The 12880-nt window shown below is 38.5% G+C and overlaps 4 protein-coding genes across 5 annotated transcripts; 3 read left to right on the forward strand and 1 right to left on the reverse strand.

The window, feature by feature from the left end:
• The first annotated feature begins 326 nt into the window (after window positions 1–326).
• On the forward strand, window positions 327–3015 carry guca1c (guanylate cyclase activator 1C). Its single transcript, XM_006796620.2, has 4 exons — window positions 327–622; window positions 1116–1265; window positions 1501–1588; window positions 1783–3015. Exons 1-4 carry the CDS (start codon window positions 428–430, stop codon window positions 1917–1919), a joined length of 570 nt encoding a protein of 189 aa, XP_006796683.2. The 5' UTR covers window positions 327–427; the 3' UTR covers window positions 1920–3015.
• A 337-nt stretch (window positions 3016–3352) lies between these two features.
• On the forward strand, window positions 3353–4371 carry thrsp (thyroid hormone responsive). The gene has a single exon (XM_006796621.3). The coding sequence runs from the start codon at window positions 3809–3811 to the stop codon at window positions 4226–4228; it is 420 nt and encodes a 139-aa protein (XP_006796684.1). The 5' UTR covers window positions 3353–3808; the 3' UTR covers window positions 4229–4371.
• A 1110-nt stretch (window positions 4372–5481) lies between these two features.
• Window positions 5482–7846, reverse strand: ndufc2 (NADH:ubiquinone oxidoreductase subunit C2). The gene is made up of 3 exons (XM_006796622.2): window positions 7580–7846; window positions 6707–6850; window positions 5482–5656 (listed from the first exon to the last, which is right to left on the reverse strand). Exons 1-3 carry the CDS (start codon window positions 7716–7718, stop codon window positions 5607–5609), a joined length of 333 nt encoding a protein of 110 aa, XP_006796685.1. The 5' UTR covers window positions 7719–7846; the 3' UTR covers window positions 5482–5606.
• Window positions 7847–8593: 747 nt separating this feature from the next.
• On the forward strand, window positions 8594–12174 carry rab30 (RAB30, member RAS oncogene family). 2 transcript variants are annotated; one of them, XM_006796624.3, is made up of 5 exons: window positions 8594–8739; window positions 10773–10871; window positions 10961–11044; window positions 11133–11316; window positions 11597–12174. In XM_006796624.3, the coding sequence occupies exons 1-5, from the start codon at window positions 8698–8700 to the stop codon at window positions 11845–11847; spliced, it is 660 nt and encodes a 219-aa protein (XP_006796687.2). In that variant the 5' UTR covers window positions 8594–8697; the 3' UTR covers window positions 11848–12174. The 2 variants fall into 2 exon arrangements, with proteins under 2 accessions (XP_006796687.2, XP_006796686.3); XM_006796623.3 differs by having other exon boundaries at window positions 10778–10871.
• Window positions 12175–12880: the final 706 nt, after the last annotated feature.

The following is a 12880-nucleotide window of genomic DNA, read 5'->3' on the forward strand; positions in this document are numbered from 1 at the left end:
TTGTCTGATATGTGTAGACACAACATGGGTTCATTCCTAGTATTTGGTGCTTTATTTAATACTTGAATTATTCATAGATGGCTGTCAGATGGCTGTCAAATGGCTTAACGAACCAAAAACAAACCCATTCTCCGAAAGTTATGCTCTATGCTTTCTCTGAAAGTGGCCTCTGTAGGAAGTTCCTTTGTGCCAATGGAAACTAGTCAAATCAAAGAGCACACACTTTGCCCTGACGTTTTAGCGAGATTCTCTGCTTATCCTATTAAAGGGTTATGTCTCCTTTTAGTTGCCTCAAGATGCGTAAAGCTTAAGGAGGTTGTTGTTACTCAGAGCTCAGAGTAGGTGCTACACTTTCCTCTGTGGATTCACTTTTATCAGCAGCTCTCTACGGGTTTCTGGACAAAAGTCCCAATCATCTGGAGTGAAAATGGGTGCCCACGGCTCCAACCTGGATGATATCCTGGAGGAGGACATGCACCACTGGTACACGAAGTTCATGAAGGAATCCCCTTCGGGGCTCATCACGCTCTTTGAGCTGAAGACAATGCTTGAAATGAACGGAATGACAGACGAGGCCAGCAGTTATGTGGACCAGGTCTTCGTCACCTTTGACATGGATGGGGTATGAAAACATTTAATATTGGAGGATATGAACTGGGTGGACGAAACACGTGAAGAATACCAGGAAACTTTGCAAAAATGTAGCAATCAGAAGTATAGAGTAATGCAGATCAGGGGGGGACCAGTTTTGCAAATAGTTCAATGGTGTCTTTATCAGTATGTAATACTGTAGAATGCATCAGTTATTATGAAGATCTCAGGTTTTCTTTTCTACAAGCGTTTAAAAGAAAATATATTTTATACTCTGAATCATTTAGTTTGTTCCAACTTAAAGGATAAAAAGTTACAAGTATTAAATTTAGTGTCTCTAAATATCTGATATAGCTTCCTTTGAAATTAGCTGCACTTGTAGCCCTTGTTTACAAAGATAAAAAACTTAATTATTTAATTCAGAATTTGGTAATTATTCTTTGAAGTAAACAAGTTTTGCTTTTTCAGTAAATGATCTGAGATTCACACTCCTTTCCCTTTGTGTGTCTTTTTTTATTTTACAGGATGGCTACATAGACTTTGTTGAATATATTGCAGGCATTAGTTTATTATTGAAAGGAGAAATAAATCAGAAGCTAAAGTGGTACTTCAAGCTCTTTGATCAGGATGGAAATGGAAAAATTGACAAGGATGAACTGGAAACTATATTTAAGGTAGAGTATGCCTTCTCTGAAATCTTCCTAATCAGATTGCATCCAAAGTAGTGAGCTTCTCAGATTTCTCTGAATGGTGCCTTGAAGATTAACTCTGGAAGCGCACATAAGTAGCCAAAGCACCTAAATCCAACGGCTTCCTAATTCACCTCTGTTTTCAATTTGGCTCATTCTTAACTCCTGACTAAAGCCATACAATGATCACCCTGTTTACATGACATGACATCTCTTTTAGGCCATTCAAGACATCACCAGAAGCTACGACATCCCTCCAGAAGATATTGTGCATCTTATATATGAGAAGATTGATGTCAACGGAGAAGGTAACAAACGCATGATTGTGTATAAAGGGTATCAAGAATGAAACCAGTGATAAAAGGCTTTTGTCACCGTGACCAGAGCGAAATGAATACAAAGCACGAGTAAACATTCTGATAGTTGTGAAATGTTCTGCTTTGTGATTTGTTTCCATAAAATCGCAGCTTTAAATGCACAGAGTGCCACTTCTCTCTCTCAGGTGAGCTGACGCTGGAAGAGTTCATCAGTGGAGCGAGGGAGCACCCTGACATCATGGATATGCTCACTAAGATGATGGATCTAACTCATGTCTTGGAAATTATTGTCAAGGGTCAACGGAGGAAAGCTCTGAACTGAGTCAGTAAACAACAAGCCGAAGAACTGACATCACCCTGACTTTAAAGACTGTACGGACTTGACGATGCACCGAGTCCCACCTCAAACTGCAAAAACCCAAACTGACAGAGCAGGAGCACACAAATATCTCTCTGCATATCACCAGATAACACGCAGAATGAAGCAACAGAATGAAGCAGATAACTTCCTCACCTCTGTCAACCTGTATGTGCCCTCAGAGTCATTGTACAGTTTACTTTTTAAATTTTTTTAAAACAGTTTACCAATTGTGGCGAGGCTTGGTGCCAAAAAAAAAGTAAAACTGCTTTTAGGGTCTCATCATGGGCCTAGCAGATTATGCAAAGTAAGGTTAAAAGAATCGCTTTTATTTAATTCTGACTAATGATTCTAAAGACTCCTAAAATGAATGGTCAGTTTCTGAATAGTTACAGCATAAACAGAGTATTGGGGTATTTACAGTCTAGTCTACAACACTCGGGGACTGTTGGTAGTTTTGTGTTGACGAGTTTGTAAAATCTGAAAGAAAAGTCCATTATTAGTTAAAACACTAATGGACACTAAACTATTTGTGATTATGTACAAAAAATATGATGTTTTAAAATATCTTCCAATTAAGGTTGCCTTAAAATCAGTACATTTGTTTATTTTTTTAATAACCCCCTACACCAGCAAAAGATTCTTTGGTTTTTACCAAAGATCCAGGCATAAACATGACAGATTCCATTTTGCAAAACCTGCAATAATTTCCTTTAATCAATGACGTAACTTTAAGAGTAGCATGCAAAGTTTACCACGTTGTTGTTGCGTCAACCAGCTTCAAATAGAGAATTAGGAAAATAGATAAAACTAAGATATATAGATTAGAAAAGCTAAAAACTGAGGAAACAAAGCACAGTTTGTTATTTAATGAGATGCAGCATTTAGAGGTATTGTTTCAGTTTTACTGCTTGACAACTGAACCAGCTCAAGGATGCCATCTTGTGAGGAAAAAGATGAAGAACTAGTGCATGTTAGTGTGGTGAGACGAATGGTGTAATTCAGCAACGCCAGCTGTTGTATCACTCACATTTCAAAATAAAATGAAAAGAAAGCCAAATGCTGATTATTTGAATATCCTGATTATTATTTATTAAAAAGAGTATTCTTTTTTTTTCTAATCCCACCTGATAACCTAAAGTTATAGTATGCTTTCAACACTGATTTATCTTTGTGAGAGAACCAAAACACATGTTCATGCAGCACACTCAATTCTGCCGACTGGCTGCAAAGCTTTCAGTTCCACTTGAGCAGGAAAAACCCAGAATCTGTGGAATATATTTAGCAATCATGCAGTTTCTAAGGGGAACCAGGCCCTACCAGAACCATTTCTTCCTGCATTCCTTCATTTTAAATTAACAGAAAGCTAGATTTTGTTTTTAAGATGTATTAGTCTTTGTGTTTCACAGAAACTATTGGGAAAGAAACAGAAAAGTAATGGTTTAAAGCCTCTAAAACAGCCTTCAGAACCATGCCAGAATAATCCAGGGTTCTTTATTTTGGGCCGATTGTATGCTCATAAACTCATTTTGTACTTGGAAATCAAAGCATGACATTCCTTTATACTTTCAACATTAATCATTAACCACACAGAGCATTAGCAGGTTCATTTCAGTACACCCTGGCCAGACCATTTTGAACTGGGTGGTGTAAATCAAATAAAGATAAGGGTTTGACTCCACATAACTCTCGGCCTCTTTCTAAATGTATCGGATGATGCAGTTACACAACTGCACTGTTCAACCCACCTTGGTTCATCATATAAACTCGCATCTCACAGCGCTGCAGTGCACACTGCTTCCACTTGTTTGCCACGACAGCAAGTAAACAGCTGACCACATCCAGCGGGAACCATGCAGTCTGCCGACGCCAAATTCAAGAGAAACAGCCTGTTCCTGGCTCTGAGACGATACAGCTCAGCCGTCAGTGAAATGGAGCAGACCATTCTTCTGCCAAGCCTGCTGAGAGACGTGCCCTCAGACGAGGTGTGGGACTGTGAAGCTGCAGAAGAGACCTGCAAAGACCTGTACAGCAACTACTTGATGCTCAAAGCCATACGGACCACAGTGGAGAGCGGCCTAATTCCCCTGGACGATCACAAGGCCAAAAACAACATAGCACTGAACCAGACCCTGGAGCCTCTCTTGGACACAGATCCCGAAGCCCTCTTCCACTTCCACGTGAGAGGACTGTTTTCTGTGATGAGTGACCTCACCAAGAAGACACAGACTCTCACTGAGAAATACATGGACATTATTGGGGTAGCAAATTAGTCACAAAACCTAAGATATGTGGACGTCTGTTTTTAAGAGAGTCCTCTAAGACACCCAAGCATTGCAAATGTCTGAAATGTTTACATTCAGTGACCCCAGACAAACCTAATGAATAAGGAATAAATATGCATTGTCAAAATAAATCAATTGTGTCTCTTAATTTGCTTTTGTAATGATCCCTTTTAGGGCTGAGCCATATCATACTGGTCACGGTAATACCGGTATAATGTTGGGAAACGATAAGAAAATGAAATATCGTGATAGAATATGGATAAAACGCGCATGCGCAGTGCGTTTGTTTTCATACGCGCATGGCGGCGACGGAGAATGAGAAGGAGGAAAGCGGATTTTTGAATGAAACGGATGAACCAGAATTGGTTTGTAAAAATGCTGCAGCTTCAGTGGTGTGGAACTGGTTTAGCTTTCGTCCGTCAGATACACAACAAAGCACTATTTTTGGTAGAGCATGCTAGCGGGCCGTCGTTATTACCGTGTTATTTGGAAAACACAGCACGCTTAAAATCAATCCTTTGATTTTTCTGAAAATCGACAGTACCCCTTATAATCCCGTGTGCCTTATGTATAAATTCTGGTTGTGTTTACTGACCTCGAAACAATTTTATGTGGTACACGGCGCTCGAAAATCTGTCAAATGTTTTAGTATGACTTTGCTAAGCTACGAAGCCGCACCGCTTGATGGATTGTCGGAGCATTACGGCTATCGTAGGCAGGAACCTCGCGGAGTGATACGTACTGTGCTTCAACATAAAATTACCGTATTGTGTGTGTATAACCTCTTTTTAGGCTTTGTGGATATTATATATGGTTATGCTGAGGATATGTCGGCCAGTTTCCACTGGAAATGCCTTTTGGTTAAACTGTCAGCAAGGAATTTGCATTTGCACTGTTAAATTTTTATATAACCTTAATGCACATAAAAAAAAACAGCTGCTTGTTTAAGTGAAAATACATTAGTGGAAAAAAAAACATCAAAGTTGTGGAGTTGTAAAGTATTTTGTCTAGTGTCAATTATATCGTCAGTTATATCATTATCACAAATTTGCAAATGTATATCGTGATAAATATTTTTGGTCATATCGCCCTGCTCTAATCCCTTTTATATAAACAAACACCACAAGAAAGATGACTTGTTAAAGAATATAAGTTATATAATATACAAGTTTCCTACGTTTGTAAAGAATTCAACTTTTTGTTTTCACTTATAAAGTCAGTCACAAAATTGAGTTCGTGGGTTGAGTTTATTCTTTTTATTTACATATCTATATTTCAAACAATATATGACAGAATGCTCTCACAAAAAGGCTGCTCAACACAGGCGGCAACTGTGAAGGTTTCCTCTCTTCGCAGCCACTGATGCTTAGCGCACAGGATGGAAAGGCTCAACAATCTCAGCAAAGGTCTTTTGCTCTGGTAAGATAAAAGAAACCAAAAGCAACAATTTGATTACAAACAGACATGACCCAACGTTTCATAAGATTTAATCGGAGTAAATGTCCTACAGCACTTCACTGCACAGTCTAATTTCTTCCCCCGTGGCATTTCTCAATCAAAACAATAACATCAAGCCTAGTTTGATGGCACTGGAAAGTAGTGTGGGATCATGGGAGCTGTAACTATCAGCATCAATGCTACTGAAAATCTGATGCGACTCAGAAAGAAGCCATTTTCACAGACGAGGTAATCTTTACTTTTTGTTACATTTATTTAATTTGCAATAAATTTGCATCACCCCGTAACATTACTGTATGGATAAGCTAGGTGGCCATCAAATATAAAGTTGATTTTCCACTGACAGGTGACTGAAATATTAGAAATAAGATTATGGATTTCTCAAGCTTTGAACATTTTTGAACACATTTCAATTATGTAGATACACATTCTAAAGGTACAGCATTATTTTTTCTTGCTTTCAGACAATCTGGGATTTGAATTTGGAACAGGGTACATATTACATACTTAAACGCTAAAGAAACTATTTCACAATTACAATGCACAGGATTTAACATCATCCAAAGACAACAAACAAACAAAAAATAATCTGAAGTGGTGTGTGCATAAACATAATTTCCACCTGTGTTGCTGAGCCTGTTTTGTGTTGGTGTTTTTTTGAAAACAAGGACATGTATGAAAATTGATTATTATGTATAATTTAATTTGAAAGAAAATCATGAAAGCTACATCAGCTAAAGAACGGTGAATGGTGGCAGCCACTCACAAAGCACAAATTCTGCATTGGCTGTGGCTGTACTACTAATTGGGAAGTTGGTGGTTTGATCCCTGATTCTTCAGATCTGAATGTCAAACTTGCCTTCTGATGCATCCACTTAAGTGTGTGTGAATGTTAGTTTAAAAGCTCTTTTTTCAATGGGAAAAAAAAAAGGGTTTCATACAATAAAGAATAGGTAGTGTTGGGCTCTTGTGTCTTCTGTTAGAACAAAGACATAAGAATGAACTTACCCTTTGGTACAAATTTGTCCGGGTGGAGTTTGATATACTCATTCATGTCTCGATCGAGTCTAGCATAAGTGTAATTTTCATATTTGGTAACATGGTAGCCAATGAACCAGCCAATGGTTGCCAGCAGAAACTGTCGATGAACACCTTAAAGAGAAAACATGGAAAACGATGCAACATTTATTGATCAGATACAACTAGCATACAGCAAACTAAAGTAGATATATTTGCAAGATACTTCAAAGCACAATAATAAAATCTTACTGTGGTTATGAGAAACCAAAAGCTTACTGCACCTAGCTTTTTGACAGCGCATTTTATATCAACACTTCATAGCTAGATATTACCAAAACAAAGACGACAGGAAACACAAAACAAAACCCAATGTGACACAACCAATATTAATACTACTTTCTTTTTCAGATAGGGAGAAACAATAACGACAAAATTTAACGCTAGACTTCTTTAAAAAAAAAAATTAACAAACGAACATTTAGTTTTCAGTTTTGTTTATTTTGTTTAGTTAGATTTCAGAATCAGAATACTTTATGAATCCCTAAGGAAATTATGCATGTATTTTTGTTCAATTTAAAACTTGATTTTAATCATCCTCTGTCATGTGCTGGATAATGAAAATCTTGTTTTTAATGGTGTCCAAATTTCTTGACTATGTTTTTGATATTTATCGCTATTTTAATGCTAAAGGAAACGTAAACACGCTGCGACCACTGTGGACAGCTCACAACCAGTTACTAATCTGAGAGAACATTTATTTACTAAATACTCGGATTTCTTTTTTTAAAATTAAGTGTTTCATATGCTTGAAAGGAAAGCGTCCGTTCGTGCACCAGTCTGAAAGACAGGTAAAATGCTAACCTGATTTCACTGGCGGCCTGTGGTTGATTGCGTTGTGCAGCACGGCGGAGACCCAGCCTACACCCGCCAGCCACAGCGAATTCCTGTTCACGAGCCCCGGAGGAGGCAGAGACTTCCCCTCTTCTGGAATAAAGCCCATGGCGAGAAATGTGCCCCTTAGTTCAGACCTTATTTAATAATTTCCGAGATGCCTACTACTACTATTCATCGGCTATCACCTCTCGTAGGAAGTCAAGGGCACAGCGTGCAACCGAACTACTGGTCCGGGCGCAACCAACGACAAGCGCTAGAGTTCCGCATTATTTGTTTCCTAGCAACAAAAGCCCATGAGTCACAGTAGGCCAAAATCTTTGTAAATAAAATGTGCCAGATAGTTAATATTACAGTTCAGTCCACTTCAAAATATTTACTACATTAATGTGTACGTTAACATCATATATAGAAATATCATAAAATATATCTTAATGGGAAAATAGATTAATGGAATCAGAAAAACAAAAGAGAAAAAAAATTAAACAATAATAAAAAAAAAACAACATAGTCCGTATTCAGCTTAAGGTAATAACCGAGGAGGACACGTGCTATTAATATACTAATGTTGTAGATACTGCATAACTTTGTAGCTTTGTACTTTCACATCTCTTTTGTTTATCATTGCTCTGTGTGAGTTTCCCTGTTAGAATTATAATCTATAAAACTGCAGTGTCCACATAGTATAAATACTAGAAGCTCTGTAGAATGGAACAAAATTGCGTGAGAGAGAGAGATCAAAAATATTAATATCTAAAATTCCCTCCGAGTTTCTTTCCCAGGAATTCTGCTGCATCCACCCAGAACAACCAGTGGAAAAATAGACAAATGCTTTCCTTTCCAGCCCACGGATGTCTGCATCCGTTTGAATGTTTGAAGCTTCACTGGGAAAAGACACACTCCATCAAGTACTTTTCTGAATGCAGCGAGTACATGTAACGCGTTACTTTGCATGTGAACTGATGACATCATTGAGGGCAGCCCCCCTCTCTCATCGTCTCTATCAGACGGGCTGCTGCTGCTGAGCTCCTGAGGATACACAGCCCTGCCCAGCAGCGGCTTTGCCCATTTGAAGAGGTGACCTATGCATGCCAAGTAGTTCTAAGTCCGGGGATATCCCCGTGTTTTTGGTAAGTATGAATTATCTCTTGACTCGGTGCGGAGGGCAGACTTTTTTTTCCTTGCTGCATCTGCAGATAAAATGGCCAGAATCACACGCTGTAGCCGCTAGTTGCTACTGTTGCTAGCTTCGACCGAATGGCTTTCCACTCAGATTAAAAATGAAGGATAATTAGCCAGAAGTGTAAAGCTACTTCAGATTACGAAATGTGCGGGATGCTGCGGTTTTTTTCTTGCCTTTCAGGACATAAGATGTTGGTGAAGATGTGATTGCGACACGGAAAGAAGTGTTTTAAATCACTACAAGAAAGGGTTAAATTATTCCTTCAAAATCTTCTTCTCTGTACCAGCATTGTCAACCAGAGATTCACATCTTCCTGCAAGCAACAGTTTGTTTCCTTAAAATGTTGTTTTTACAGCGATATGTTCAGTTTCTCCGCACGTAAAGGCCCGGTTCTCCGTTCTAGCGTAGGGGCACACATAGAAACGCACTGCAGAATTTAAACTTGTGCTATATTATCATTGTTTACATACATTTCAGATCACGCCCTGTTGTGTGGGCATCGACCAAAGTAACTCTTGCATCTTTGCGTTTTGTGCTTTGTGCAGGCTGTATTGTTTGAATCTCCATGTCTCCATGCAAGTGATGCACGGCCCCAAAAAACGGGAGCTAAAAAGAAAAGAAAGAAAATAGAAAATATCTAAAATGAGATCTTGTGGAGGAGTGAAACAGAAATGTTTGCTGTTTTCTTAAGTGCACTGTCTGAAACACATGTGTCATATGCTTACCAAAAAATGCCAGTTTTCCTACAGTGATCTAAACTATTCCATTGAAATGAGACTGGGCAAACTAAGCTTATATTTAATTGAGAAAGACACATTTTATGCTTTCCAGTGTAACATTTCACAGCTATTTTAGTGAATAAGTACCATGGCCAGCTGGTATAAGGAAACATCTAAGAGAAGCTTTCAAGTGGCAAATTCCTAAAAACAATTAAAGTTGCAGATAACTTTAAAATGCTATCATCTGCAGCATAGTGGAAAAGTAAGATTCAGATAATCTGGAGGGGCAAGGTTAGCATTGAATGATGGTAATATGGTTCCATGCATGGGCTCAGGAAAACTTTCATTTACTGAGGCAAAGTGGAAAGCTGTTCTTTGGTCAGGCAAATCAAATTTTAAATTATCTTTTGAAGTCATAAGTCTCCTAACTTTTGGCCTAAACAGGATGCGGATCAGCCAGAATCCCAGGATTCTCAATAATACTTTGAGGCTTTGGTCCAGTATCTGCCATAACACTTTTTTTTTCTTTGATCAGGGAATATGTTTCTTACTTCAGCAAGAAAATAACAAGCCACATTCTACACATATATCACCATAGCTTTATAAAAGAGTCTGGGTGCTTAACTAGCCTGCATGTGGCCTGTGCATGACATCTAAAAATATGTACAACATTAATGAAATGAAAAGCATCTAACTCTTGAGCAGCTGAAATCGAAAACATGGCTCAATAAGAAAATATTTTGCTTTAAAAAAAACTGCAGCAGGTATGCTCCTGAGTTCTCAGCTGCTTGCAGAATCTTGTTAAAGAGAGAGATAATCCTGCCCCTGCCCTAACTGTTTAAAATTTGTGTATTTACAGAAAAGCTATAAAGCTTCTTAGTTATGTCATTTGATAGGTAGGCCCAGTTGTTTTCTGTGGAAATGGGATTATAGTAAGTGAAAAGGAAATGTCTCTTTGTAATACATTTTTTTTTTCAGTGCAATTAGTGTCGGGTATAATTCTGCTAATGAGCACAATATGAATTCAGATCACACACTGAAGGGCACAGCTTACTCACCCAAGCTTATTCAGCTCAAATTTTACTTGTTGTCTGAGCCCTGATGGTTACACAACAGTTTTTAGTGTCATCAGCATCTTTGGTGTGTGTGTCTCATGACTTTATGTCTGTGGCTTGGAGCACATGGGGAAAAATGTTAGCAATTTTACAGTTATAGCGTTAGCGCTTCACCTCTGTCTTTTCTCCTTGTCTTTATTTTCTAGTTTAGTATGAGCATGGAAGATTATGACTACCTGTTCAAAATAGTTCTGATAGGAAATGCTGGAGTTGGGAAGACATGTCTCGTCCGGCGCTTTACTCAGGTTCGTATGCTGTCTGTGCGTCTGAGTCTGTAGCTATTGAATTACACAGTACAGAAGTGTTAAATTATAAGTTTTGCTTGTAATTGTAGGGCCTTTTCCCACCTGGACAAGGGGCTACTATTGGAGTAGATTTCATGATTAAGACTGTGGAAATCAAAGGGGAGAAGGTCAAGGTGAGCCAATGTTACATTTTTGTTTGCATTTATGTTTTGTAGCAGTTTGGACAGTTGCCTATATTCTTGACAATCTTGTGTTTTCCAGCTACAAATATGGGACACAGCTGGACAGGAGAGATTTCGCTCCATTACTCAGAGTTATTACCGTAGTGCCAACGCCCTCATTCTTACGTATGACATTACCTGTGAGGACTCCTTCAGGTGCCTTCCAGAGTGGCTGAGGGAGATCGAGCAGTATGCCAACAACCAAGTGGTGACTATATTAGTCGGTAAGAACTTTGTTTTGTACTTGAATAACTCATGCTTATCTTTGTCATCAGCATTGTTTGGTAAGATTCATTTATTTTTATTCTTGTCATTTTGAGAACGCACAGTCCTCTCAAATGCATCCCACACATGCTTGCGTGCACATATCCCTCCCCATTCTCATCTGTCTCATTAAACACCCACCACTGTTTAGTCAGACTGCAACAAGCCAGACTTGTGGTTTGTTTTTGTTTAGTTTTTTTCCCCCTGTTGTTGACAAATGGACATTGTACGTTTTTATAGGTAATAAAATAGATCTGGCAGAGAAGAGAGAGGTCCTCAGGCAGAGGGCTGAAGACTTTGCCGAGGCTCAGAGCATGCTGTACCTGGAGACGTCAGCCAAAGAGTCTGACAACGTTGAGAAACTTTTTCTCGACCTGGCCTGCGAGCTCATTCGAGAGGCGAAGCAGAACAAGCTGGATAACAGTGACACTGCCCCGATGCCTGGAGAGGGTAAAACCATCAGTTACTTGAGCTGCTGCAACGTCAATTAGAGAAAGCTCAGCCATGGGGCCGTTTTAACAGAGTAGCCATTGACTGTAGAGGTTAGATGACTGATCCCCAATGCCTCCGTCCCACTAAGATGGCATAAAGCCACATCTTAGTCTGGTCATTTCTAGTCCCATGCCTTTTTTAAGCTGTACAATGGAATTTATTACCTTAGTTTGGCCTTCCAGGACCGAGCATTTTAAGATGCTGCCATTATGGAGAACGTTTTTCCTCAGTGCAACAGGATGTAAAGTGTTTCCCTGATACAGCCGAGAATCTGAGTAAAGTTCAGTTTTATGATCCTCACGGTGAAATGGCAGGATTGTTTTTTTGTTTTTTTTTTCCTTTTGGGATTTTAGAATCCATTTTCATCAAATCAGTTTTCACCAGCAGTATTAAAATGAGCGAAAAGCTTTGCCAGGTATTTTGTTACAGATCCCACATAGTTTACAAAAGAATAATGAATCATTGGAGGTGATAGGTTAATGGTAACAATGTGTTTACATACAGTACATCTCATCGATTAACAGGTTTGATTAAATTGTAAACAAAAACGTTGCAAAAATGACCCTAAAATCTGTTGCACAATCGTTTATTGTCCACTGCAGTTTCTTCTGCTCTGAGATTTGTGTACAATTTGTGTAACTTTCATAATTTTACTTCTGAATCATTGTTTGCACCTGTCGTTACATACTGTGAAATATTAGTTCCCAATAAATGATTTTACCTGCTGCTAAAATGTGTTTGTCAAATAAAATAAACTGAAAAACACGTATAAATGCTACAGTATTCTGTGACGCCATTATTATTATTATTATTATTATTATTATTATTATTTTAGTATACTTGCAGTGCTTGTGATTAGTCCGTTTATTTAGTATGACGCAATTGGAAAGGCCATTATCAGCAGACTTTGTCAGCCGTTTATTTAAATGAGGTTTTTTTTTTTTTTTTTTTTTTGGTCATGTTTTTCTTACCCATAGGCGTAAATATTTCTGCCTCTGTTGTTGCTGCCTAGCCATGAAATTATTTGAAGGG

Source organism: Neolamprologus brichardi, chromosome 14, assembly GCF_056152115.1.
Source record: "Neolamprologus brichardi isolate AB-2024 chromosome 14, ASM5615211v1, whole genome shotgun sequence".
NCBI lineage: Eukaryota > Metazoa > Chordata > Actinopteri > Cichliformes > Cichlidae > Neolamprologus > Neolamprologus brichardi.

What these genes read in the sequence shown, in the direction of transcription:
- guca1c (XM_006796620.2), top strand. Translation starts at nt 428, where the DNA reads ATGGGTGCCCACGGCTCCAACCTGGATGATATCCTGGAGGAGGACATG. An exon ending in TCACCTTTGACATGGATGGG is followed by an intron (nt 623 to 1,115) that starts GTATGAAAACAT and finishes TTTATTTTACAG; the next exon opens with GATGGCTACATAGACTTTGT. An exon ending in AACTGGAAACTATATTTAAG is followed by an intron (nt 1,266 to 1,500) that starts GTAGAGTATGCC and finishes CATCTCTTTTAG; the next exon opens with GCCATTCAAGACATCACCAG.
- thrsp (XM_006796621.3), top strand. Translation starts at nt 3,809, where the DNA reads ATGCAGTCTGCCGACGCCAAATTCAAGAGAAACAGCCTGTTCCTGGCT.
- ndufc2 (XM_006796622.2), bottom strand. Translation starts at nt 7,718, where the DNA reads ATGGGCTTTATTCCAGAAGAGGGGAAGTCTCTGCCTCCTCCGGGGCTC. An exon ending in CAGGCCGCCAGTGAAATCAG is followed by an intron (nt 6,851 to 7,579) that starts GTTAGCATTTTA and finishes TTTCTCTTTAAG; the next exon opens with GTGTTCATCGACAGTTTCTG. An exon ending in GGACAAATTTGTACCAAAGG is followed by an intron (nt 5,657 to 6,706) that starts GTAAGTTCATTC and finishes TTATCTTACCAG; the next exon opens with AGCAAAAGACCTTTGCTGAG.
- rab30 (XM_006796624.3), top strand. Translation starts at nt 8,698, where the DNA reads ATGCCAAGTAGTTCTAAGTCCGGGGATATCCCCGTGTTTTTG. An exon ending in TCGTCCGGCGCTTTACTCAG is followed by an intron (nt 10,872 to 10,960) that starts GTTCGTATGCTG and finishes TTGTAATTGTAG; the next exon opens with GGCCTTTTCCCACCTGGACA. An exon ending in AGTGGTGACTATATTAGTCG is followed by an intron (nt 11,317 to 11,596) that starts GTAAGAACTTTG and finishes ACGTTTTTATAG; the next exon opens with GTAATAAAATAGATCTGGCA.